The sequence below is a fragment of the Equus caballus genome, chromosome 25 (genome assembly GCF_041296265.1).
Source record: "Equus caballus isolate H_3958 breed thoroughbred chromosome 25, TB-T2T, whole genome shotgun sequence".
NCBI classification, from domain to species: domain Eukaryota; kingdom Metazoa; phylum Chordata; class Mammalia; order Perissodactyla; family Equidae; genus Equus; species Equus caballus.
Genome location: NC_091708.1, coordinates 22,495,313 through 22,522,785, shown reverse-complemented (window position 1 = coordinate 22,522,785; position 27,473 = coordinate 22,495,313). Strand labels below are relative to the sequence as shown.

At 39.8% G+C, this 27,473-nt stretch overlaps 1 protein-coding gene across 11 annotated transcripts in view; it reads left to right on the top strand.

Annotated features, from left to right (window-relative positions):
* ELP1 (elongator acetyltransferase complex subunit 1) overlaps positions 1–27,473 on the top strand; it is a 52,267-nt gene that overhangs the window by 15,605 nt on the left and 9,189 nt on the right. For all 11 annotated transcript variants that reach the window (XR_011432551.1, XR_011432547.1, XR_011432549.1 and 8 more), the window contains exons 11-31: positions 406–636; positions 1,968–2,138; positions 2,942–3,041; positions 4,778–4,960; positions 7,034–7,140; positions 7,468–7,571; positions 8,734–8,787; positions 8,872–8,977; positions 10,057–10,172; positions 10,529–10,602; positions 11,351–11,429; positions 11,525–11,604; positions 12,799–12,936; positions 13,046–13,131; positions 13,442–13,590; positions 15,281–15,404; positions 16,324–16,421; positions 17,925–18,126; positions 20,200–20,261; positions 25,698–25,760; positions 26,345–26,405. Coding sequence is in view for 4 of the 11 variants with exons in the window: in XM_023629846.2 (XP_023485614.1) it covers positions 406–636; positions 1,968–2,138; positions 2,942–3,041; positions 4,778–4,960; positions 7,034–7,140; positions 7,468–7,571; positions 8,734–8,787; positions 8,872–8,977; positions 10,057–10,172; positions 10,529–10,602; positions 11,351–11,429; positions 11,525–11,604; positions 12,799–12,936; positions 13,046–13,131; positions 13,442–13,590; positions 15,281–15,404; positions 16,324–16,421; positions 17,925–18,126; positions 20,200–20,261; positions 25,698–25,760; positions 26,345–26,405 (2,388 nt within the window). In the remaining 7 variants the exon portion in view is untranslated. The remainder of the gene's footprint in view (positions 1–405; positions 637–1,967; positions 2,139–2,941; positions 3,042–4,777; positions 4,961–7,033; positions 7,141–7,467; positions 7,572–8,733; positions 8,788–8,871; positions 8,978–10,056; positions 10,173–10,528; positions 10,603–11,350; positions 11,430–11,524; positions 11,605–12,798; positions 12,937–13,045; positions 13,132–13,441; positions 13,591–15,280; positions 15,405–16,323; positions 16,422–17,924; positions 18,127–20,199; positions 20,262–25,697; positions 25,761–26,344; positions 26,406–27,473) is intronic.

Here is a 27,473-nt window from a genome sequence, read left to right as displayed (position 1 = left end):
ACAAAGCACTTGGAAGAAAATCAACATCTTAAGCCCAGTACAGCCTAGTGATGCTGGTCTCGTACTCTTGGATTAAGTGTTAATACTTTAATTGCTAAATTTTTATGAAAAAATAATGTTCACTAAAACACTGTCTTATCGTAGTAGCTTTCCATCCTCATGATCATAAAGTTTGAAGGTAGAGGGAAGAAAAACTATGTGTGCTTGTGACTTTGTTGATGCTTGACGTTTTATCCCCTGGAAAACTACCTTTTAACAATTATTGTTAATATTGCTATTTTAGTGAAGAGGCTGACCAGGAACGGTCATTTGAGAAAGAAAAGATTGCTTCCATCCTCCTCTAGCAAGTGGTATGAAGTTTGGTCCCTTGGCCTCTGATGGTCTTCCTTTCATTTGCCCTTGCAGTTCAGCTCTGGACTGTTGGAAACTATCACTGGTATCTCAAGCAAAGTCTGCCCTTCAGCACCTCTGGGAAGAGCAAGATTGTGTCTCTGATGTGGGACCCAGTGATCCCATACCGGCTGCATGTGCTCTGTCAGGGCTGGCATTACCTCTGCTATGACTGGCACTGGACGACTGACCGGAGCTTGGGAGATAATTCAAGTGACATGGCAAATGTGGCAGTCATTGATGGAAGTAAGCAGCTGGAAAACGTGTCCATGAGGCCACAAGGGGTCCTGAGCCCGGTGCCTGCAGACCTAGTGGTTTCACTGAAACAGTGGGGAATTTTTGTTTGATTGGTTGTTTTGGTGGTTTGGTTTCTTTTTATTTATTTGTTGTTTTGTGTTCGATTGGATAGGGTGCCCTTTGGTGGGACTTCCACTCTCTTGAGAACGATAGTTCCTCCTCTCCTCCCCAATTCCCTACTGAACACATTGACAATTTTCACCTTGAGTAGAGAAGAAGACAGCAGTCGTCTTGCATTTTTGGGCGTGTTGGCCTTGTCTTTTTGCCCTGACGTAGATGTACATTGACCCTTGCACCACTCCGCTTGTGTTCCTTTGTTTTCTGATAAAATACTTGTCAATTACATACCTCTCCAATATGTTCAGTTTAAGTCTGTCTAGTGTGAGAACTGGGTTGGTGTTTTATAATTATGTTGAGGGGGGTTTTTTTGGTGAGGGGGAGGAAATTGGGGAGAGGAATAGTCAGTTGAATAGACAGTTTACTTACTGCTGATAACATAAAGGAAGACTCACTTCTGAGATTGTAATGTGAGTTATGCTAATTTATGTTCTATGAGGGTGTAATACTAGTTTTACAATCATATGTTCTGTATAGAGAACTTAGTCAGAGATAGCTTATTACCAAAGCCGTGCATAGGGAAGTGCTTTAAGGATTTTGAAGGGAATCATTCCCATGGTTTAGTCTGGCTTGATTGCAGGCCCAGGTTTAAAGCTAGAACTCTGACCTCTTGCCATTTTTCTCTAGTCCCTGGCACTTGAAACCTCTAAGCCCAGAATGAACTGTTCTAGGCCTGGAGGTGACAATAGCCAGATATAGACAGAGCCCTGACACTTACTTTTCTCCCTGTACTGTGTTTAAGCTTATTCGTGATAAAAACACCAAAAATTATTTTTAAGAAATACTGTATATTTTCCACCACCATCATTAGTTAGTGGTACCGTGCTGTTCAGATGCCTTATTTATTTATTTATTTTTTGGTGAGGAAGATTGGCCCTGAGCTCACATCTATTGCCAGTATTCCTCTTTGCTTGAGGAAGATTGTCACTGAGGTAACATCTGTCCTACTCTTCCTCTATTTTGTCTGTGGGCTGCAGCCTCAGCATGGCTTGATGAGTGGTGTGTAGGTCTGTGCTTGGGATCCAAACCTGTGAACCCTGGGCCACCAAAGCAGAGCACATGAACTTAACCACTACGCCGCCAACCGGCCCCTCAGATGCCTTATTTTTGCAAATTGAACATCCATGTGTCTAATCCTCCTTCTCTTTCTCTCTCACTTGCAGATAGGGTATTGGTAACTGTCTTCCGGCAGAGTATAGTTCCACCACCCATGTGCTCCTACCGACTGCTGCTCCCACACTCCGTGAATCAAGTCGTGTTCTCTGTGCACCCAGAAAAGAGTAATGACCTCGCTATCCTAGATGCCAGTAACCAGATTTCTGTTTATAAATGTGGTATGTTGAAAAACCAAGATGTTATCAAGATGTTCTGAATCAAGTTCCTCCTACAAAGGGAAATTATAGTTTGGTGTTGCCTTAGCTCTAGTTACTAGAAATTTTGAAGTTTGTAATTAGTCATTATCTTTATGATATTTAATTGGCTTTTGGGTTTTTTGGGGGAGTTTCAATCCTACTCTGGCTTATAAGAACAATTCCTTTCTCTTTATTGAATTGAAAACTCAGTTATTTAAGAGTAACATTCAGTCCCGGAAATAACTGCATCCATTGTGTCTCTAACTTGTTTTATGCTTGTCATTGCCTTTGCATATATTTTCAGTTGATCTCACAGTTTTGCTAGGAGCTGTGTCAGAGATGGAGTTTTCCTGTTTTATAGATGAGGGAACAAAATACCAGAGGATTTGCAGTTTGCATGAGCAAGAATGGACAAGGACCTCAACTTAGGTGTTCTAGTTTCTAATCCAGTTGTCCTATACTCCAATTGCTGTCAGTTTCTAGTTGCTTTCCTGATATATTGGAAGAATCTGAAATTTGTTTTTGTTTGTAAATTCTGTGGTCATGTTGTAAAGTATACTAGCACATGACACTGGTAGCCTTTTTTTTCAAATACGTTTTGAATTCTCAGCCTGAAAGGCAGGGAAAGATTGAAGAAAGAGGTTAAGATGTGATTATTTTCTAGATTCCTTTATTTGTAAAGTTGATTACCTTCTAGAAGTCATTAAATGCAGGACCGCCCCATCCCCTTAGTATTGGGAAAAATGTTTGTAGTTTACTATTGTATTTGCATTTTTGTTTTCTAGGTGATAGTCAAAGTGTGGACCCTACAGTGAAACTGGGAGCTGTGGGTGGAAATGGATTTAAAGTTTCCCTTAGAACACCTCATCTAGAAAAGAGATACAAGTAGGTTGTTCTTAATTATCTTGATCTCTTGGAACGGAAACAGCCAGCATTTAGTCCTAAATTCAGCCAACTGTTATTATTCTGTGCCTGTTGCTGTGTGGAACAAGAAGTAGATAGAACACTTGGGCCCTGGTTTTTCAGCCTGGTTGGGAAAGCCAATTACTTGTATATCTGAATGCCATATATACTGATAGGTGGCAGTGGAGCACAAGCCATAAGCTGGCCTAGAACCATTCCCCTGTCAGCTCTTGGTTCTCCAGGGAAAATCACATGGGAAAGATGGAGATGAAGATGATCGGGCGGAGTAGCATTTGCTTACGTAATGAGGATGCATACATTTGTTAACATATGGCTCACCTAATGCACTGTCTGTCTTTGCATCATCCCATACTCCAGAACTTACGGTTGCTGGGCTTTGAGGCTCCCAGGTTGGAAATCAGAATGCATTTTCCCACCGTAAAACCGTAAAACAATATTATAGATGACTTGGTATAATTGAATACTTCAGGTACATACAGGTATTGTAAAATGACCCAGAAGCCAAGTTGTTAATTATAATGCCACTTCTGTAAGAATGCAGGATTTGATTCTATTCTATTTGATAAGCCCTATGTCCTTAATTATTGCGCTACTCTACCTCCTGGGAGCATGTATTCATAAATTAATAGGAGTAATGAACTGAAGAGAACAAATAACCAAATTAATAAATAATGTTTCTTAAATATATGCAATATATTTAATAACTGTATGTAAGTTTCCAACTTGCATATGATTTGGGGGCTGTCTGTATGATGCTTAGTAGTTTTCAAAGAACGTTTACATGAATTATTTCATTTCGTAGACTTGAAACCACTAGAGGACAAATTTAAGGCAAACTAGAAAGTGTGAGGCAATTTAGAATATAGTTTCATTTCTAAAAAATTGAGAGAAGGATAACTCTGAGTTGTTGAGAGAAGATTTCATGAAGGTCATGAATATTTATCTTGATCATTGAAGAAGAGAGAAGTTTAGGATTGGCAAAGAAGGATTGGGAACATTGGGTACCATGAACAGAAGGGTGTCGGCGAGAACCAGAGGTAGGAATGCTCCTGCATGGGGCCACATGCAGTGGAGAGACAGTCCAGGGAGAGCTGCTTGAGGAGGAAGATCAGGCTAGTGACCCAGCTCCTTCAGTGCGTGCTGAGGATTTGCTGTTTGAGCTAAAAGTCAGGTAGTAGCCATTATGAGTTCCTGCATGAGTTGGCAAAAACGTTCCCTCCTCTGGTGTGTAAATGCTACAGAAGGAAGGCATTAGAAGCAGAGAAACCATCTCTCAAGCTAATTAGTTATTTCGATCTGAGATGCCTGGGAGAGGACCCATTCTTCTGAGACCCAAATATCAGCTGGAGCCTGATTTGAATGCTGATAAGTGGTGACATTGGACAGCCTCTGGGGTTTATTAGTGTAGGACCTGGGGCAAGTAATTTTCTTGTGTAATCAGTTTCTTAAAGTGTTCTCTTCAAATCTAAAGATCTCAGAGTGTAAGAAACTTAATTTTAAATAAATAGAAAAATATATGTTTAAGCCAGGCAAACATTATTTTTGGATTTTCTAGTATTTGGCATTACCTCAGGTTTTATCCCTCCAAATAATTAGGAGTTGACCGTCTACAAGGTGGTTCATTCTTTTGTTCAGGAAAATCTCAGTGATACTAAAGTTTTATTCATGTCTTGGATATTCTTCAATGTTTAAAACAGAATTCAATTCGAGAATAGTGAAGAGCAAGAAGTAAACCCACTAAAGCTCAGCCTTCTCACCTGGATTCAAGAAGACGTTTTCCTAGCTGTAAGCTACAGTCAGTCCAGCCCACAGTTTGTCATTCACCATCTGACTGTGGCCCCTTCCGAGACAGATGGCGAACAAGGACAGCTCAACATTAGGTATTGCAACATGTGCCTCTATTCCACGTGTTAATAAGCAGATGGAGTTAGGCTTTGTCTTTTATGAACATAGAACTTCTCTGGCTTCTAGTGAGCAAGGTTGAGGGGCAGTAGCTTCCTTGTTAGACACACTTAGCAAAACGGTGAAGGCTAGTTTTGTCATGTCAAAATACAGACTAAAAATGTTTCAAGAAGTGTAAGATGCGTTAAAAACTTTAGTTCAGCTTATATTTACATTCCAGCAGGGTAATTGTTAGCCCATGAAAATTAGCCACTCTGATCACCCTTGTTAGTTATTAAAATCAATTATAAGATCTATCTATCTATCTATCTATCTATCTATCTATATATGTGCTTCGTTTTTATGTGGCGACTTCACAATACTTCTTTCGACTTCCTTTTCTATTCATTCTATTTTGCACTTGACTACATTTACTAGTGGAAAGTCTCTTCTATTTTTCTTTGCTAAAATTTCCCTGCTCCCTGGCTCTGAGTTTCATTTTGATTCCTGACTGCATCTTTGTCACATAACCGGTTTTAGTTAATGAGTGCTGTTTGCTATAATGCAAGCCTGTCGTGCAGTAGTGTTGTTTAGACATCTTCAAGAAATCCTCAAGTTTCCGGTGTTAAAACTGGGCACCTTAGGCATAACACGAATATTAATCCCTACATTGATTTGTGATTAAAGATCTACTAGTTAGATTTAAATTCTGAAAGCCCTTGTTAGGAAGGAACCTTTCCATATTGTATACATGAAACATATTCTAATGTAGGCATTAACTCCTAATCTTTGACTCATAATGCTTCATATTTTTAAAAAGCTTTTTGTGAATATGTCTGGATGCAGAATATGTTCTAGCTGCGTGCAGCACTTTAAGTTAACCAGGGGCTTGCTTTTCAAAAACAATAATTTACATTAGAAATGTCTAAATTATGCAAGTTTCTACTTCTCCAGGTTTGAAATTTTTTATCATTAGCTTATAGAAGGAAAAGCTAGGTGCTGTCATCTCATTTGTTGTAAAGAAATGAGAAGTCATTTAAAATAGATTTCTGCTGCCTTGATGTTTGTTTTTCAAAGAGTATTTTGTTCATAGAAATTATTAATGTCTTTGAGGGATATAAAGTATCTCAATAGCTTACATTTACTACAGCTTGTGCTTTGTGAAAGGCACTCTTCTGAGTGCTTTGCCTCCATGAAGTCGCTTCCTTCTCACAATGCCTCTTTGAAGTATGTACTATAAACACCCTCGTTTTACAGTTGAGACAGCTAAGGCACAGATCAGTTAAGTAATTTGCCTGAGATCATGCGGGTGGAGCCAGGATCCAATTCCAGCCAGACTAGCTCCAGTTTCTTTACCTGCTTGTGGATAATTTATCCTCACAAAATTTGGGACATTTGGGTTTTTTGTAGATTGGTTAAAAACTCTGAATAAATGCTAGCCTTGGCACCATTTGCTTTTATTGCTACCTCTTCCACTTCCCTTAATACATTTCTCTTTATTTATTGACTCAGGTAAAAATATAATGGCAATAACAGATTTCCCTCTTCCTATTAATGATGACCCACAGATTTCCATGAATACAGATTTTGAGCATGCTCAATTTCCTATCAATTCACTGCTTCATTTGATACAGTTTATCTTTTAAGAAGACAGAAATTACGTTGGTACTATGCATGTCTAGTGAAGGCAATAAATTATAATAAGTTGCAATAAGTTGTATTAGGTTGCTGCCAGAATAGGAGTGATGACTTTACAATGTAGACACCTAGCTTATTGGCGTTGTGAGAAATAGTGTCATGTGACAGGTAATTGCTTTATCTGGGCTTGCCCTTGCAATAGTTTTTCTATCTGTCTATATCTGTTGGTGTGTATATATATGTGTGTGTTATGTATAGTATTGTGTGTGTATATTATATCTATATATGTATTATGTATATTGTGTTGAAATAGGCAGTGTAACACCAAAGGGAAATTGCACATTTCTTTTTCTGTTTTGCAAAGTCGGTGAAATGTCACTGCTTTTGAGAAAAATGATCTGTTCACACCCAGCCTCCTTTTTCACTTTTTTCAGTTCGTCAGTAGCAGTAGAGGGCGTCATAATCAGTCTGTGTTGCAATTCCAAGACCAAGTCAGTAGCATTGCAGCTGGCTGATGGCCAGATACTAAAGTACCTTTGGGGTGAGTATCATAATGTTAGGAAAGTATATTTATGCTTATATAGATGTTTAATTCTAGAAAACATGTCCCTATGAATATCTTGTCAGTGCCATATTGATTGTTAGGTCTTTTAAGTACCCTGGAAAACGCTAAGCTGTAATGTGGAATTGACAGGTGTGTTCTACTTCTGTTTTCTCTTGTAATGAACTGGAGTACCCTAATAAGTTTCCAAAACACATTCGGAATGTGATCCAGATTCCATGTTAAATGTTTTAGCAAGTATCGATGTGACAGTTTTTTACAAAAAGCAGATCAGCTCTTTGTGAACCTCCTCTGCCAATCCTGCAGAATCACCCTCTCTGGCTGTTGAACCATGGAAGAACCCTGGTGGATTTCCTGTTCGACTTCCTTATCCCTGCACACAGACTGAATTGGCCATGATTGGAGGAGAGGTAAGTGAACACAGGGCAGAAAAATTTACCATTAGAGCAGTGACCCAGGAACTGATAGTATTAAATAGAAAAAGTGGGCTTTGGGGGTGAGCCTGAGTCTCTGCCAAATCTCAAGGCAACAGTGAGAAGTTATCCACTTTCCTGAGCCTCAGCTGCTTCACCTGTGAAATGGGATTAAGAGACTGCCTGGCATGTAGTGGTTGATTCCTTTCTTTGGAGGTATAAATTCAAAAATAGAAAAATACAGTTGACAGACTTTTATCCCCAGTTGTAGAAAACGTTCAAAATTAGTTTTATTAATACCATTTGGGAACAACAGAAATGTAATCTCAAAAATAGTGTACGGTAGGTTATTATTCATCAAATATTAGAATGCCTATAATTGTGGTGGGTGGTAGGATACAAAGCAAAATAGCTAATTCCTGTTCTTCTGGATTTGCAATCTGTCACTGTAGGTGTGGTTATCCCTCTGATAGGAGAATGAAGGAAATGAAAAGAGTATAATGGTAGAGACAGGTGTTTGGAGGTGATTTAAGGATGGTAGCTATGAGATGAGCAGACCTACTTTTGGTGGTCAGAGAAAGCCTCTGTGAGGTGCTGGTGTGTGTACTGAGATGTGAAGAAAAAGAAAGCTCTGTGCCCGAGAAAGAGAGTGTGTTTCAGGGAGGAGGAGCTGTAGACACCTTGAGCTTGGAAAGAGCTCAGCTTATTCAAGAAACTGAAAGGAAGCAGTGTGGCTGGAGCTTAGTGATAGGCCATAGGAAGAAGTGTTGATTTGTTTATTTAACAAATACTGGAAAATTATTGATGATTTTAATCAGGGAGTAATGTCATCTGCTTCCTGGTTTCAAAGGTTATTCTGGCTGCCCAGTGGAGAGTTGGTTGGAAAGGAACAGGAGTGAAAGTGACTGTTGGAGTGGAGGCAGTGAGGGGCAGAAAGGTGATATATTTGAGACATACATAGGAGATAGAAATGACAGGGCCTACTGATGGATTGGATGGCATCAGGCTCCATTTTCCACTGGACCACATCTTAGGTATTCAGTCCTGATTACAAGGACTTCACTGTGAAATCACAGGGCAAGAGAAGTATGTAATAGAAAAGTTGGATTTAAATAGTTGGGTTAGAATTGTTTGTAATTTCAATTTTATGTCTTTGCAGGAATGTGTTCTTGGTCTGACTGACAGGTGTCGCTTTTTCATCAATGACACTGAGGTATCAAGGTTTGGTTTGGTGCTAGATCCTTTTTACTGTTGGCTCCAAGTAATAAAGCTAACTTTCCCCCTTGCCTTGTTGTAGGTTGCTTCAAATGTCACATCATTTGCAGTATATGATGAGTTTTTATTATTGACGACCCATTCGCATACCTGCCAGTGTTTTTGCCTGAGAGATACGTCATTTAAAAGTAAGTTTTCAGTGTTTAAAATAGAAAATTGTCCTCTCCTAATATCTTGTATCCTTTGAAGTCTTCTTTTTTTTTTAAGATTTTATTTTTCCTCTTTCTCCCCAAAGCCCCCCAGTACATAGTTGTGTATTTTTAGTTGAGGGTCCTTCTAGTTGTGGCATGTGGCATGCTGCCTCAGCATGGCTTCACAAGTGGTGCCATGTCTGCGCACAGGATTCGAACTGGCGAAACCCTGGGCCGCTGAAGCAGAGCGTGCGAACTTAACCACTTGGCCGGCCCCTATGAAGTCTTGATGAGTGTTAAGTTTGTCTCTTACTTTGGCTTTTTATCATGGAGTCCTAGACTGGAGAAAACTTTTAGAGTGAGTTTACTTAGCCCCTAATCTCAACATAATATCTCAGTTAAATCATCTATACCAGTTAGCAAAGAGAAGTAGGTCCTTCTGTAAGTAGCACATCCTAAAGTTAAACAAAAGTTTTTCAGAAAATTTTATTGTATAACTAATCTACTGTTTTACTTTGAGTTACCATGTAGATACCAAACTGGCAGTATGCTCTAACTTCTTTGTCATCTTCCTTTGCTCCCCGTGGCCACCCTCCATTGTACATCTGGAGGACTCCATCTTGTGGTTTGTAGGAAATTGGCTCCATTTTTTCTTTCATTCCATGTTCTCCCTCCCCCTGTGTATGTGTGTGTGTGTTTTCCTTATTTTTTTTAACGAGCCCACTTATTCTCTTTGCTTCTAACTTGAGAGCATGGAATCTTTTCACTGATATGATCATGGCATACTGATAACACTAAGAAATAGAGAAGCTGCCCAATCCTCCCTGTGTTTTCCAAACTAGTTGAGAAGTTGTCTATGTGTATATGCATGATGGCTCTGTGAGAGAGAGCAGGATCCAGGGGTGAGATTGTTTATCAGAAAAGCTAGTGGTCTTGAGGCTGAGTGGGAGAGCAAAGAGGCCCTGTTGTTAATTGCTTTCTTCTATTTCAGATAATATGTGCAGTTTCACCTGCAGTTAAAGGAGGGTGGTTTGTCATGACAGTGATTCTTGAGGCTTAGCCAATGGTGTCTTTAGCATTGCAGGCAGCTCTGAGCAGCAACCACATGTCTAACGGGGAATCTCTGCGGAAGGTGGAGAGGGGTTCACGCATTGTCACTGTTGTGCCCCAGGACACAAAGCTTATATTACAGGTAAGCCGATTTTTCAGGCTGCGTTTCTGATTGTCATTAGGCAGTCAATGCCAAACAGAATTCTTGCAGATTGTATTTTAGGCTCTCTTATCATTTCTAGTAATTTGTTATAAGCCTTTCCTTGCTAAGTTCTCTGTTAGCTTTATCCAGAGTGTCAATACAGGCTCTGCCCAGTGAGGCTGAAAGGAAAGCTTCTCGTAAAAGTCAAAGTAAATACTGAGCACAATAAAAAGTGTGCTCATTTTCCAGTGTTGTGGTAGTTCTCTATGAAGAGTTAGGTAAAGTTGTATATCCTGGGTAATTAAATTTTTTCTATTTAATTGAAAAGGTTATTGATTTGATTTATTTATTTTAAGATGCCAAGGGGAAATTTAGAAGTTGTTCATCATCGAGCCCTGGTTTTAGCTCAGATTCGGAAGTGGTTGGACAAGTAAGTATTATATATATGACTAGTTAACTTGTTATGACTTACGTGTGAAGACAATAAGTATTCCATTAAAATTTTTAAAACTTAGAAGTCTGAAAATCCGTCATTACAGTTGTACTCAAACAGATTCTCAGAGGCTTCTTTTTTTTTCCACACTTTGATTTTAATACCGTTTGGTGTAATAGACATTCCTCGTAGAAAGAATCCTGAAGTTCATCATATAAAACAGGGCTTCCTGCCTGTGGGCATCCATATGGGCTTTAGATGGCCCGTGAACCCAGGGAAATTGTGCATCAAACTGTGTCTCTGTGTATTTACCTTGGTAGAAGGCCCAAGGCTTTTAGCAGATTAACGGAGGGGCCTAAGACCCCAAAATGCCTGAGCCAGTGTTGTGAAGGATATGATCCATTGTCTGAAACTATTGGCGGGAAACTTGGCATTAATAAAGAAAGATCTTTATTAACATTTTGTTAAGAAAGAAAGTAGTCCTAAATTCTGTGATGATTTCTGTCGTGTGTATGTGGAGATGTAGTCCTCAGCCTGCCATGATGATTAAATCACACTTCTTAAGAAGGTAAATGAACCTGGTGTCTGATTTTCGTCATTCTGTGATTTCAGAGTGCAAGTCCAGTTGTAGTTGTTTGGCATTTGGGCTGTAATCTAATTATAACTGGTTTATATCATAACGGAAATGTGCTGGGTCCAGGGAGCTTAGTTTTTGTGAAATGCTTCGTTTTTTGTCTTTTCACAGACTTATGTTTAAAGAAGCATTCGAATGCATGAGAAAACTGAGAATTAATCTCAATCTGATTCATGATCATAACCCTAAGGTAACGTTCTAAATCTGATATTTACCATATTTTACTTTAGACTTGAACTAATATGATCTCAACTAAAGTATTTTGTCTTCTTTTTTGGGGGGTAGGTGTTTCTTGAAAATGTGGAAACCTTCATAAGACAGGTAGATTCTGTAAATCACATTAATTTGTTCTTCACAGAATTAAAGTAAGTGTTTTAAGTAACTCATGAGTATCATATTCATAATTTTCTCTCTTCTGTTAAGGATTTCAAACAGATAAATAGCTAGATGAGAAAAATTACTTACTGTTCAGTATTTTTTTTAAATCACTGAAGCTCTTAGATGTCACATGTACTGGATTTTTGCTTTTTTCCCTCCTTTTAAAATAGCCTTATGTTATTCAGAATTATTACTTAACTTTATTTTTAGATGTACTCGTAAAACTATTGTTCTTATGAAATTGAAATCAAATGGTGTCTTTTTCTGCAATGACTTTTTTCTAATTTTTTAATGAAAAATTTAAAACGTATAGAAAAGTTGACATAATTGTCCAGTGTGCATCCTGTACCACCACCTAGATTTTATAGTTCATATTTTCCTGTATTTGCTTTATCACTATTTGCTGTCTGTCCATTTATCATTCGTCTTTCTTTAAGACAAGTTTCAAGGTAATTGTAGACATCAGTCTCCCTTACTTGTCACTGCTTCACCTTGCATGGCATTAACTAGAGAGTATTTTTTGTGTATGAGGTCCCCCTGCAGGTCCAACTTTAGTGAAATGCACAGATCGTAAGTGTACCATTCAGTGAATTTTGACAAATGTATACTTCTGTCTACCCCAAACCCCTGTCAAGATAGAGGACATTTCCTTGATCTCAGGAATTTCCCCCAAGTTTCTTCTCGGTCAATCCCTAACCCCTAGGCAACTACTTTTTTCAGTTTTTCTTCATAGATTAGTTTTGCCTGTTTAAGAAATTTATATAAATGGAACCATACAGTAATTACTCTTCTGTGTCAGTAAAGCTTTTTTCACTCAGTATGTTATCTTGAGATTCATCCATGTTTTTGTATGTACCAGTTTATTCTTTTTTGTTGCTCAGTAGTATGTCATAGTGTAAACATACTGCAGTTCATTCCCCTGTGGATGGACACCTGGACCGTGCCCAGTTGGGGCTCTATGAATAAAACATCTAAAAACATTACAAGTCTTTTGTGGACATGTTTTCATTTCTCAGTAAGTTTCTCTGTTTTTCACCTTATATAAATATTTTTATAATTAAACTGTTTTCTAAAAGCCATTTTTATTTATTATCTCGTCAGCACTCCTGGGTATGTGTTAGTAGTTTGATAGCTGGGACATGTGTTCGGTTAGTGACCTTTTAATACACACTTGTTCTTAGGGAAGAAGATGTCACAAAGACCATGTATCCTCCACCAGTTACCAACACTGTCCAGCTGTCCAGGGGTCCTGATGGGAAAAAAGTAGACCTTGTCTGCGACGCTATGAGAGCAGCCATGGAGAACATAAATCCTCACAAGTATGCGCGCTTTCTGTAGTTGGCATCTTTTGAGTAAGAGAAGTGTATGGTTGTCCTTACTCATCTTATTCATCCTTCTCATTCTGGTGTTCTTCACTTACTACCTCAGGTACTGCCTGTCAATACTCACCTCTCACGTGAAGAAAACAACCCCAGAACTGGAAATTGTGCTGCAGAAGGTACACGAGCTCCAAGGTAGAGACCCGTTGATAGGGACAGTGTTTAATGGGCCCTCGACTAACATCTGGTCTTTCGGTCTTCTGGAGATCGTACTAATAGGACCAGTACCTCATCAGAGATTTAACGTGTGGCCTTTTGGTCTCCAGTTTAAGACCTGTGCCAGTTTTTTTGAGTGCTTTCCTACAAAAGAGTCAAAAGTATATATTCATCTGTTGTCCAATTCCCTCAGGAAAATGTGTTGCTTTGTCTTTTAAGTTATGTTGCTAGTGTGTGGGTTTGCTCCCCAAATGGTTTCATTCTGCTTTGTTTTCTTACGTACTGACAGGACATGCTCCATCTGTTCCTGATGCTGTGACTGCTGAGGAGGCCCTGAAGCATCTGCTGCTTCTGGTAGATGTTAATGAGTTATATGATCATTCGCTTGGGACCTATGACTTTGATTTAGTCCTCATGGTAGCTGAGAAGTCACAGAAGGTGTGTGGAGTTACTACTTTGACATCCTTTTGGTTCATGTTCATGTGATTGTGGTAGTATGAAACCCTCCTCCTGAAAGAACAGCATTTTGTCTGATGTTAATGCTGTGAGTACAGGCCTGTGAGTTTCCAGAGGCTTCTGAGCCTCATTCTCTGTCATAGTTCTGGGCTAATCACAGTATTTTGATTGCTAGGTTGAACAAGTGAAATAAAATTACTTGGTTATTTTTAAGATTATAAGCGTATGTGTGAACAAATTTTCCTCTTATAAAGGAAATATAGCAAATGATTCGTATTCCGGTGCAGTTCTTTATCACATAGCTTTTTTTCCAGTAGAAGGAGGGATCATGGAGAATAGAAGGGTTTGGGGCCTCTTGTCCCACCTCAGCATGCCACGTCAAAGCGTGTGAGCACCACTGGTCTATACATTTTTCATCTTTTTTCTGCAGCCTCAATTTCATCCCCTGTCATTCCTTTGTTTGCTCTTGGCAGAGTGATCCTCTCCAAAAGGAAAACCTGATGTTTCATTCCTCTGCTTAAAATCCTTCGTGGGCTCCCCATTGCCACTAGGATAAAGTTTAGAAGCCATAATGCTTAAAAACCCTTCCGTGATTCTGGGGTTTGTGCATCCTTCTGTTCCCGTGTCTTGATGTCTGTTTTTCTCTGCAGAGGAGGAAAGGCAGTCCTTTTGTCCCCCCAGCCACCATGTATCTTTGTAGGTAGAATTACTTCTTTCTCCCGTGGACTTAAGGGCTTCCACCATTTTCACCCTCCCCCTTCACTTGGCTAATTCTCACTCATCTAGGTTGAAGGATGCCAAGGTGACATCTTCCCAGTAGGCCGTTCTTGCCTCCTTGCCCACCACACTGGCACTGGATGAGATGGCCCTCATATGTGCTTCCATTGCACCCATTGCCTACTCATGCATACTAGTCTGTCTCCTCTACTAGATTGTAAGTTTCCTGAGGATAAGGGTTATATGTTGCTTTCTCTGTACATAACGAATTCTTACTAGATGTTGATCGATTAAAAGTTTTGGCTTGTAGTTATCCCCTACATCACATGCATGAGCACTTGGTTATTTACTCTCTTGGGTTTTTTTGGTTTTGTTCTTATATATAGTCATCCTGCCCAATGAAATAGGAAGCATTTCTTTTTTAGGAAGAAAACAGTTTTATTACGGGGCATGGCACAGAGCTAGAGCTGATCAGTGCCAGTAAAAACTTAGTTGTCAGGGCTTCAGAGTTTTGCGTCCAACTCAGTATAATTTTACCTTTAACACTTGCTTATTGCAAATGGAGGGCATGAAATGCCATGAAAACAGCTCCAGTTGCAATGCCTGGCACTTCTAGGAGAAACTTGGGTGCATTTGTTGAATATCTTCTAGATTGCAACCTTGTTTTTCTTATTAGCTATGAAATAATTGTCTCTTGTGAGACATAGGTGAGAGTTAGCCACGATTATTCTGAATGAAAGCTAATAATGCCCATATGTTACAGCATTTTTTCCAAAACTTGTTTTAGGTAGTTTGATCTTTATGTGTTATATAATATGTAATTAATATATTGATATAGTAGATATTTTAAAAATCATGTAGCTTTGGGTTTATTTCTATAATATATATTTATTTTTATAAGTAAATATGATCACAAGCAATAAAGCAATAAAGTTGTCCTGTTTTTTTTTTTTAGGATCCCAAAGAATATCTTCCCTTTCTTAATACACTTAAGAAAATGGAAACTAATTATCAGCGGTTCACCATAGACAAATACTTGAAACGGTATGAAAAAGCCATTGGCCACCTCAGCAAATGTGGTAAGTGTGAGGATTAGTATGTTTATTTCTGCTTCAAATCTTTTTTGGAACTAGGCAGCATGTAAGTTAAAATAAAATGTTACTTTTGATATAGACTGATTTCAATTTCCACTCCTGAAAACTTTAACAATTATGTGTGTGCACCTTATTTTATCATATGTTCTGAAAAGCTGAGCATAAGGCAGATGTCTTTGTGGACTGGAGGAGCTCCATAGCTGAGAAAATAGAGCAGATCCTTTTTAGGTTAAGAATGACCATCTCCTAAATTCACTGCAGTCTCTCAAAATCAAAATTGGTTGATAATTCACTCTTCTCAGGGTGTTTGCAAACACCTGAGGGAAACCCAGCTTGCCTGGGGTGACTGACAGTGCCCACCTGCTGTGCCCTGAAAGACGCAATTTTGATTGGCAGTGATGGAGTGGGAGGAGCACAGTGCCACTTCTGCTTCACCCCTGGGCTGGAGCCTCCGGCCTCAGCAGCTGTGATTCTTTCCTGAGCGCCGAGACAGGCACAGGGTGTCAGCTGGGGTGCTTGTTAAGCATTCAGCTTCTGGCTTCCTTGGAGAATCTGATTGAGCTGGGCTGGGATAGGACTCAGGCATGTGTATGTTTAATAAGCTCCCCAGGTGATTCTCATTAAGAAGGTTGAGCAAACACTGGGCTGGATAGTCATTTTCCAGGGGTAGTGTAAAATTTCCTTTTAAGTAAAACTCTGATCCCAATCAGTGCTTCTCATACCTCAGAATCTGCAGTGGTGCTTATTAAAATTCAAAATTTCTGGATTCTGTTTTCCAGTTACTCGGACTTTGCAGATCTTAAAAGGTCCCTTGTTGATTTTGTGTAGGGACCATTGGTAGAGATAAAATACATTATGTTTCCAAAGTCTTAAGTTTGCATGTGTGTGAATCTTATTCTTGCAGGACCTGAGTACTTCCCAGAATGCTTAAATTTAATAAAAGATAAAAACTTGTATAACGAAGCCCTGAAGTTATATCCATCGGACTCGCAGCAGTACAAGGTGTGTGGTGTGTGAAATGAGGCTATCCTGATTTTGCTTTGTGTGTTAGTTGGAAAGGGGTGAGGATCCTGAGTCCATAGCCCCATCCTTGGTTTAAGGTTTATCTTCAAACTCATTAGCCTCATCTTGAACTTCTTGTCTGGGAGAATGGCCCTGACCTGTTCCTCTTCTGAAGAAACTACCCATGCCAGAAGCCTAGCAGTTGTCCCTGATTCCTCGTCAGGGACACCCCAGCAGCTCCCACCTGTGGTTTCCTGCTTCCATCCTGCCCTGTCCTCCAGCCCAGCCTCACTGCTGCATGACTGATCATCCTGAAAAGTGCAGATCTTTCCCATATATTTCAGAATAGAGCGATAGTTTGGTTTGTTTCTTTAAACAAATATTTATTTAGCTTTTCTTATATTCTAGATACTTTGCTTATAAGCTAAACATCTTTGAGTCTCATAACATCCTAATAGGTGTTGTGCACAATTTACAAATGAGGAAACAACGTGCCTAAGGACCTGGAGCTATAAAGTGGCCGATGTGGGATACAGAGCCCGGGCCAGCGTCACCACCATTTTCAATTTCGTCCACAAATTGCACGTCTTTCTCTGATCTGGCCCCTGCCTGCTTCTTCAGCATCTGCTGCCTCTTCCAGCCCTCCACCTTCCCCTTCCTTTAGCCCTACTTGTCCTTCCAAACTCTCAGCTTGTCTCTGCCAAAAAGCCCTTCCTGGACAGGGTACCAAATGCTGAACTCCCAGAGCACCTTGTTCTAACCTTGGTGATGGCATTTATCAAACTGCTAATTTCCTGATTTGTCTCCCCCACCAGGCCGTGGGTTCTTAAGGGCAGGGACTCCGTGTTATATTCCTCTCTATGTCCCTGCCTAACACTGATTCTGGGGAATAGGGAGTTTGGCCAATGGCTGCCTCTCTGTTCTCATTTTCATTTTCTATTCCTCTCTCCTATGCTCTCTCCGCTCCAGTCACACCAGCCTTCTTGTTATTCCTTCCTATGTTTTCCATACACATTCTTGCCAGGTGGCGATGGTGCCGTCTGTGCTCTTGGCCTTGAATACTCTGCCCTAACTCTTCAAATGATGTATTCTCCTTGTAGCCCTCTGAAATAGCAGTCCCATTGCTCTCTGTCCCTTTACCGCAACTGCCATTATGTCATGGGCCATGTTGTGTTTATGAGTCATTCTCTGTCACCACAAGAGGAGGAACTTGGTGGTGGGTCTTGTTATTGTTTGGTTTTTGCTGGTTTGGTTTTATTTTTTGCATTGTTATATTATTCCCACTGACCTGAATAGTATTCAGTAATTATTTGTTGAGTGAATAAATGGCACATCCTTAGTACAGTTTTGAATTGAAAAATGACTGAATTCACTGATCAACTACAGGATTTTGCTAAGTGATTCAGGAGAGTTTCAAGCATAGTGACTGAGGCAGCCTACTTTGGAAATTTAAAAAATGATTGTCTCTTTTCCTCACCAAGCCTACATCTTCTCTTGTCATAGGATGTCAGCATTGCTTATGGTGAACACCTGATGGAGGAGCACCTCTGTGAGCCAGCGGGCCTTGTGTTTGCCCGCTGTGGTGCCTACGAGAAAGCTCTCAGTGCCTTTCTGGCTTGTGGCAGCTGGCAACAAGCTCTCTGCATGGCAGCCCAGCTTCACTTGACCAAAGACCAGCTGGCTGGCCTCGGCAGAACTCTGGCGGGTAAACACGGTCATTTAGGTTCTTCACAGTGAGAAGTCTCCAGAGGTGTTTTGTTTGTTTGTTTCTTTCTTTCTTTGGCAATTTTGGAAATAAATTTAGGGCAGCATACCTTGAGGCAGTCTCATATTCCATGATAAAAATTAGTTTAGAATGGTTTATTAAGTAAATGTTAAACTGCTACAAGAATCCGAAAGTGCAATGGCATAGTAAAGAAAGCAGTTTATTTCTGTGTCATCTTAGGACTGATGAGTCCTTCCACCGTGTTGCTCTGCCATCTCTTAGGCAGTTGGTGGTAGCGGGATTCTCTTCATATCTGCATTCCATTCCTTGGGAAGGGGAAAAGCCAGAGTCATGGGAGAACACTTAGCTTTAAACTGGGAATGACCTAGAAGTTACACTATCACTGCTCCATCTCATTTGCTGAAACTTACATCATATGGCCACACCTAGTGCAGTGTAGCTAGGTGGCCGTGTACCCTATAAAAAGGTAAAGATGAATTTTGGGGTGGGGCCATTCAGGTGTAGACAACAGCTTGTTGGAAACCATAATAGCAATTTTCAGAAATGTGAAAGAAAAAGTCAAATGTATAAGCATTCTGAAAGCAAAGGCAATTTAGCTGTTTCAGGGTCTAGGGTTTGCCTAGACCAGAGGCAAAAGTTATACCAGAGTCTGACTTCTTAGAATGGTTAAGGACTGCCTGGGAAAAGAGATGAATGGGGGCTCTGGCCCTCCCAACTGTGCTTGAAGTAAGTGATTGGCTGGTATATTTTCCCCTTACTCTTTCAAGAGTATTCTAAATTATATCCTGTTAAATGTATGTACATATCTTCCTTAGTTATTTGCATTATTCTTTTTTCCTTGGGATTATAAAAATGTGTAAGATTATCACTTTTGTTTTTCTGTCATTCTCTGGTTGTTAGATCTCTAGGTTCTTCTCTTAAAGCCCTCTCAGTTTCCAAGCTGGACTCTTTTTACAAGTGTTGAGAATTCCTAACTTTAGGCCTTTTAGTTATTCATTCTGGCTCCATTGTTACTTCTGCTTTAGAAACTTACATTATTGGTAGTTTATACCTTCTAGCTCTGTTCTTAGGATCTATGATCTTCTCTTACAGTCTTTACAACTCTTTAGCTTGCTGTCTGCCATGCCTTATGATGGAGTACACCTAGCTCTTTTAGATGTTTAGCAAAAAAGGTGGGGAAGGCAGTGGTCAAAGATTTTTGAGCAATGCTCTATGGTGGAGTCACTTCATGTGCACTTTTAACTTCATCAATTTACACACGCCAGCAAAAGAAAGAAAAGATCGCTCTTTAAATAATGGAAGTGACTCTAGTTGTTTATGTCAGTGATAATATGCCCTGGAGTTAGCGTGAGATGGGAGGCGTGAATCTGCCAGCCCCTTAGTCAGCCCCGGGTTCTGTGTGTCTCTCATGATGATTATCTCATCTGGGCTGAGAGTGATTCTAGGATTTAAAGACACTGCATGGCCCTCAACAGAAGCCAACTACCGCCATCTAGTGCTCAACCAAAGAGACAGCAGTCTCTTCCGTAGAGGAAAAAATGGATTTAGTGAAAGGTGTTAGGTCAGTTTCCCATATGCATGCCTTTGTAAGCATTTTTCCTGCCTAATTTTGACTATACATGATTTTCACATCCTTGCTAAATTTATATTGTAACTGCCATTCAAAATAGGACTTTATGGAATTCCAGCCTCTTTCCCTCGAAAAAATTCACAGGGTATATCGTTTGATACATAATAAAGACATTATTAATGAAACACTTCGGCAAAATAACCTGTTTAATTATGTTACCCAGTGCCTCCTCACACACTTACTTGATCTGAGAATTTTTTTTGGTACTTCCTTTTATTATCCTATGGAATAGTCATAGGAAGTACTTTTGAAAATGCTGTTTTAAAGCAATTTGATTTGAATGTATGCTCTTTAGGGCTTATCTCCAATTTGGTTTTGATTTTGATTTAAATAGTACCACCGAAAACCATTTCAACTTGAGTTTTGGTAATACTGTTCTTAGCAAGCCAACTGTGGTCAAATGCTTGTTGTTACCTTTGCAGGAAAGCTCGTTGAGCAGAGGAGGCACAGTGCCGCGGCCACGGTTTTGGAACAGTATGCCCAGGTAAACGCAGCTCCTCCCTCTAAAACCCTCAGTCAGTAAGCAAGGGCTTCCTAGTTGTACCTCATGGATCATTAAAATTAAAGGAGTTGTGGATAATTAGGAAGTCCAGAGATACTGTTTGCCCTGCAGGTCTTCCGTCTTGCTGACTAGACTTGGAAATCTAAACTTGAGGTAACTCTAACTAATTTTAAGTTCTGTGAGGTAGAATACCAAAGAGCTCTGCTATAATATGTAGTAGTGGTTTGACCTTGGTACGAAGTAGTTAATTAAATCTCAAGGTAGTTGTAGTTTTTAATGTTAACTTGGCAAAGTAGAAACAGTGAGGAAGGACCATTCTAAAACAAAATGAGTGAACTGTAGATGCTGTTTTGGCTTTTACTCTCACTCTCTCTATTGGAAATGTCTCTTTTACCTCAGGTAGCTTGATGAGTTCCAATTTTCTAGCAGATTATAAAGATAAGTACCTATACCAGCTTTAGATAGAATTATAGGATTTATTATGAAAATAACAAAACCGTGCATTGACACTGGCCACAGACTAACAGGACACACATACACAGTTGACAGCAGGGATTACTGCCTTCTAGAGTTTTAGCCTTTGACGAGAGAGTGTATTTTACAGTTGTTACTTGTGGGCACATTTCCATAACATAGTTGTGCTTTTGAAATACTTCAGTGTCTTTCATGTAATACGAGCGAGTGAAAGAAGGTAATTAAAATTTGATATCAGTAGATCCTGGAAAGAAAATATGTTGGGTGACTGGCTGAAAACATCAATGAATAAAATATACGTAATAGAGTAAAGAAGTTGAAATAGAAAGATATACCACTTAAGATGGCTAATTAAATGTGTAAGATGCCACCATGTTTTTTTCTTTGTAAATGAAGATTAATCCATATATGTATATATTTAAGTGTTATATATTTAATTGGGGTGAAATTTACATACAGTAAAATTTACCAATTTAAAATTAGCAATTGGATGAGTTGTGAGAAATGTTTACGGTTGTGTAGCCACCACTACAATCGTGACGTAGAACATGTCGAACATCCCGAAAGTTCCCTCTTTCCCCTTGCAGTCAGTCTCCTCCCTCCACTCCCAGCCCCCGTCAACCACTGATCTGCTTTCTGTCACATTGCAGTTTCGCTTTTTCTAGAATTCCATGTAAATGGAACCATCTGATATGTGGTCTTTTTAGTGTGGCTTTTTACACTCATGTAATGCTTTTGATTTCTAACATTTCTTTTTGATTCCTTTTCAGAATTTTCATCTCTCTGCTTATATTACCCATCTGTTCTTGGATTTTGTCTACTTTTTCCCTTAGAGTCATTAGCATATTAATCATACTTACTTTAAATTCCTGGCCTCATAATTCCAACATCCCTGCCATATCTGAGTCTGGTTCTGTTGCTTGCTGTGTCTCTTTGAACTCTTTTCTGTCCTTTTTGTATGCCTTGTAATTTTTTGTTGCAAGCCTGATGTGATGTACTGGGTAAACAGAAATTTGATAAATAGGCCTTTAGTGGGCTGGCCCCATGGCCGAGTGGTTAAGTTCACACACACTGCTTTGGTGGCCCAGGGTTTCACTGGTTCAGATCCTGGGCGTGGACACGGCACCACTCATCAAGCCGTGCTGAGGCAGCATCCCACATGCCACAACTAGAAGGACCCACAGCTAAAATATACAACTATATACTGGGGGGATTTGGGGAGAAAAAGCAGGGAAAAAAAAAAAGAAGATTGGCAACAGTTGTTACCTCAGGTGCCAATCTTTAAAACGAAAAAAAAATAGGCCTTTAGTGATAAGGTGTGGGGGAGGAGAAGCATTCTATAGTCTATGGTCAGGTCTCAGTCTTTTAGTGAGCCTGTGCCCCTAGACTGTGAACTTCACCAGCGCTTCTCAGCTTTTTCACCCGTTAGGCGGGACAGGAAGGCCAAAGGGAGGTGGAGTTGGGTATTTCTCTTCCCCGCGTAGGTTAATCCCTTGTAAAACCCATTTTGGTTAGGTTCTAGCAAAATAGTCTCTTGAGAGCAGGGCTTATTAAGAACAGCTTGCTCTGGGTGTGTTTTAAAGTGTCCCCCCTCTCCCCTCCACCCCGCTGCTGGAAGCGCAAGGAGGTTTCCCTCTGATGTTAAATGTGAGAACCTGGTAAGGCTCCTGGGGGTAAAAACTCACCAAAGCAAGGGAGCCTGCCTAAGTCTGGGCCCCCAGAGAGTTTTTAACTCTTAGCCTTGTCCACAGTGAGCCTCCGGGCATTTGTCCGTTACAGTTTAGATTTTTCCTGCCCTACTACTGATTCTGGTGGAGATTTCTGCTTGTGGGTTTCTGCACTGGTGAGTAGTAATTGTCTGTATCTGCCTGTCTCTCTCTCCAATTTTGGGGGCAGCAGTTTGCCCTGTGATCTCAAATCTCTGACGGCTCTAAGAAGAGTTGTTGGTTTTCAGTTTGTTCAGCTTTTTACTTATTGTTAGGCTACAGTGACAACTTCCAAGTTTCCTATGTGCTGGACCAGAAACTGGAAGTCAGATAATGTTTTTGAGGTTCATCCATATTGTAGCATTTATCAATTTATTCCTTTTTATTTTGTTGAATAGTATTCCTTTGTATGAATATATCAGAATGAATCAAAAAAATGAAAAATAAGTGTTGTCAAGGACATGGAGAAATAGGAACCCTTGTACATTGCTGGTAGGAATGTAAAATGGTGCAGCCACTGCAAAACAATTTGGTGGTTCCTCCAAAAGTTAAACATAAAATTACCACATGACCCAGCAATTCCACTGCTAGGTATATACTCAAGGGAAATGGAAACATTCACAAAGAAACTTGTCCATAAATGTTTATAGCAGCATTATTTATGATAGCCAAAAGGTAGAAACAACTCAAATGTCCATCAGTGGTGGCTAAATGGATAAATGAATTGTGATACACACACACAGAGGAATATTATTCAGTCATGAAAAGGAATGAAAAACTGATATGTGCTACAACCTGCGTGAACCTTGAAAACATGGTGAGCGAAATAAGCCAGATATAAAAGGACAAATATTGTATGATTCTACTTATGTGTGGTACCTAGATTAGTCAGATTCATAGAGACAGAAAGTAGAATGGTGGTTGCCAGAGGCTGGGGGTAGGGAACATGGGCAGTAATTATTTAATGGGTATAGAGTTTCAGTTTTGCAAGATGATAAGTGTTCTGGTAGTGGATGTTCGTGATGTTTTCACAGTAGTGTGAATTTACTTAATGCCACTGAACTATACACTAGAAAGTGGTTAAAGTGGTAAATTTTTTATTAGGTATATTTTACTACAATCAAAAAATGTAAGGGAAAAAAAGGAACAAAGAACTGATACATGCTACAACTTGGATGAATCTTGAAAACATTATTCTAAGTGAAAGAAGCCAGACACAATAGGTCACCTATTATATGGTTCCTTTTATATGATAGATCCAGACTAAGCCAATCCAGAGAGACAGAAAGCAGATTAGAGGTTACCAGGAGCTGAGGGGAGTGGGAAATGGGGAGGATTACTTAATGGGTATAGAGGGTTTTTAATGGAGTGATAAAAAAAACTTTCGTGGTTATACAACATTGTGAATACAGTAATATCATCAAATTATACACTTTCAAATGATTAATTGTATATGTTATATGATTTTCACTTTGATAAAACACACACACACACACACACACTGTCTGCCCGTGAAGTAAAACACATCATACTATGTCCCTTTGTGGACCTGTGGTATGGGCCTGTTAGTGTGGCATATGCAAGATGATCTGTTGGGGTCTGGGAAGAAAATACTTTTATTTAGTCTTTTTAATTAAAATTAACTTATGTAAGGTAGTATATATATGTATGATAGATGGTTTAAAATGCTGAAAGCAAATACAAGAAAATCAGAACACCTCCTTCCTACCACTCAGAGATTGCTGTTATTAGCACCTCCTATTCGTTCTAGAGTTCTCTATCTACACAAACACACATACTTTTTTAACCAAAATGAGATTACACTGTTTGTGCTGTACTGTTTGTAAATTTGCTTTGTTTGGTTATGATCTTCATCTTTCCATGTTAATAACATTTTAATTTATCTAATAATTCAGGTTCCCTCAATGGTTCCAAAATTGTTTACGGTAGATTGATCCAAATTAGGTTCCAATTTGGGCCATGTATTGCATTTTGTATCTTCTGTCCTTTAAATCTCTCTTAATCTAATGTAATCCCTTGCCCTCCCTTTTCATGACAGTGACTACTTGAAAAACTTAGCCAGTTGTCTTAGATAGTTCAACTTTTAAAAATGTGTTGTGTTTTATATGCTTTATAAGTACATTAAGTAATTATGTATTGGGGTACAGGATCACAATTTTTTTTTTTTTGGAGGAAGATTAGCCCTGAGCTAACTACTGCCAATCCTCCTCTTTTTGCTGAGGAAGACTGGCCCTGAGCTAACATCCATGCCCATCTTCCTCTACTTTATACATTGGACGCCTGCCACAACATGGCTTTTGCCAAGCAGTGCCATGTTCGCACCCAGGATCCAAACCGGTGAACCCCGGGCCGCTGAGAAGCGGAATGTGCAATCTTAACCGCTGCGCCACCGGGCCGGCCCAGGATCACAAATTTTTACTGGAAGGGGTATAAACATCAAAAACACTTGAGGACTGGGGCTGGCCCGGTGGCCGAGTGGTTAAGTTCGCGCGCTCCGCTGCAGGCGGCCCAGTGTTTCGTTGGTTCGAATCCTGGGTGCGGACGTGGCACTGCTCATCAGACCACGCTGAGGCAGCGTCCCACATGCCACAACTAGAAGGACCCACAATGAAGAATATACAACTATGTACCGGGGGGCTTTGGGGAGAAAAAGGAAAAAATAAAATCTTTAAAAAAAAAAAAAAAAAACACTTGAGGACTGTAGGGTATGCAAGTTTTTATTACACTTATTTATTATATGCATTCTTCAGTTTTCTGTAGGTTTGAAGTTTTTTTGAAATAAAAAGTTGGAGAAAAACATTAAAAGAGCAAAAAAAAAAGTCTAGAAGATCACTGCTCTAGTCTACCATTTTTTCTAAGTATGGGCTTGTTAGCTTAGGAGCCCATCTAAATCTACTGAATCAAACTTGGTGGTGAAGCTGGGGAAATGGGGTTTTTAACAGACCTCTCTGGTGGTTTTGATGCTGAGGAATGTAGAGAGATGATACTTAGCGTGTGTTTTTTGATTACCTTCAGAATCTATACCCTCCCTTGTCTTTTGTATCAGTATTTATTGAGCATGTACTCTAGGCCAGGCACTATGCTGAGAACTAGGAGTCTAACGGATAGCCTGGAAAGGCGGATAGAGGCAGCTCTGTAGGCAGTTTTGCAGTTTGTTACAGTGGCATCTAACACGCTCACTCCATTACTCTTGCCTTCCTTGATGTTCCCTCCTTAGGATTATGAAGAAGCTGTGCTCTTACTGTTAGAAGGAGCTGCCTGGGAAGAAGCTCTGAGAGTGGTAAGAGAACTTTAAAAATCCTCCCAGTGCTAGGGGCTAAGCAGAGCGAGAGCGCGGGGGTGACAGGGTGAGCTGGAGCTGCTTGTCTTCTGAGGCTAGTGCACTTAAGCAGAAATAGCTCAGGTTCCCCATCTAAGGACAAGCAGTGGTTTTTAAACCATTTTAAAAAGTTATTCCTGGGGCCGGCTGGGTGTCACAGCAGTTAAGTGTGCACGTTCCCCTTCAGCAGCCCAGGGTTCACGGTTTCGGATCCCAGGTTCGGACGTGACACTGCTTGTCAAGCCACGCTGTGGTAGGCGTCCCACAAATAAAGCAGAGGAACATGGGCACGGATGTTAGCTCAGGGCCAGTCTTCCTCAAAAAAAAAGTTATTCTTGATGTTTGGAATTAGTTGGTCCTCTAAATGTGGAGTATAACTATTTTTTACTGAAGTGAGTTGAATTTTCATTGGTTGCCCTATGCCAGGTCTGTTCCTCTGGAAGATATCCTGGTCACTTCTAAAGTGATCCATTTCTTTCCAAGTATCTTAACTCTCCAGGGCTTGAAGTTTTCCTGCCTAAAATTGTTGTATTTTTTCCTTTTAGGTATACAAATACAACAGACTGGATATTATAGAAACCAACGTAAAGCCTTCCATTTTAGAAGGTGAGGGTTACAATTTTAGGTAATATTCCTCATTTGGAGTTATAGAGATGGGGAGAGGGAGATGGGAGCATTCCCTTCCTTGTTATATCTTTTAATCATGTGTTATATGGATTCGGTCAAAATTCTCCACTAGTTGTAATATTTAATTCTGACCAGGGTTTTTAAACATGCTAAATTATTAAATAGTAGCACATAAAATATGTGTTAAAGACCTATGAGAAGGTATGGTTGAGAATCTTTCTATTTAAGAATAGCTGGTAAACTTGAATGTGAACTATATATTAGATAATAGTATTGTATCAATGGTCACTTTTCTGCACTTAATAATTGCATTGTGGTTAGATAATATCCTATTCTTAAGGGAGATAAGCTGAAATATTTAGGAGGGAAGGATCATATCTGCAACTTACTCTCCAAAAGATTCCACAAAAATAATAGAGAGAGAGAGAGAGAGAGTGTGTGTGTGGAGAGAGAAAACAGGAAGCCAGAAATATGGCAGAATGTTAACAATTGATAAGTCTGGGTGAAGGGCATAGATGTGTACATTGAACTTTTGGGACTTTTATGTGGGTTTGAAATTTTTTCGAAGTGAATATCGACAAAATAAAAGGAAGACGCTTTACAAATCAAGTTGATGGTTCCTAGAGAACAGATGAGTGTTATCAGTTCTAGAATATACTAGTGGTCACTATGACGCTTAAAGCAAAAGTGAAAAAAGGACATCAGTTTGACTTCTAGAGAAATCTTTTGAGAGTAGGGTTGGTTTTAAGCTCTGCCTTTTTTAGCACAGTCTACCTTGTAAATAATGTCTGCCCTTTGTGACGTTAACACACATTCACATGCTTACCCTCTCTGCTCCTTTCTCCCCCATCCTCATTAAAACTGCGGGAGGGTTCTGCATGTATCGTGCACTTTAGGTGCCCCGACTGGATACTGAAAGCATCTGGCCCTGCAATCCATATAGTCTGCTCTTGGATTTTCTCCACTACTGAGAACCTGGGAAAATGCCGACAGTTCATCTGCACAGGCTTAATACCTCTGTTTAGGGAGTGTGTCAGTGACTTTCCT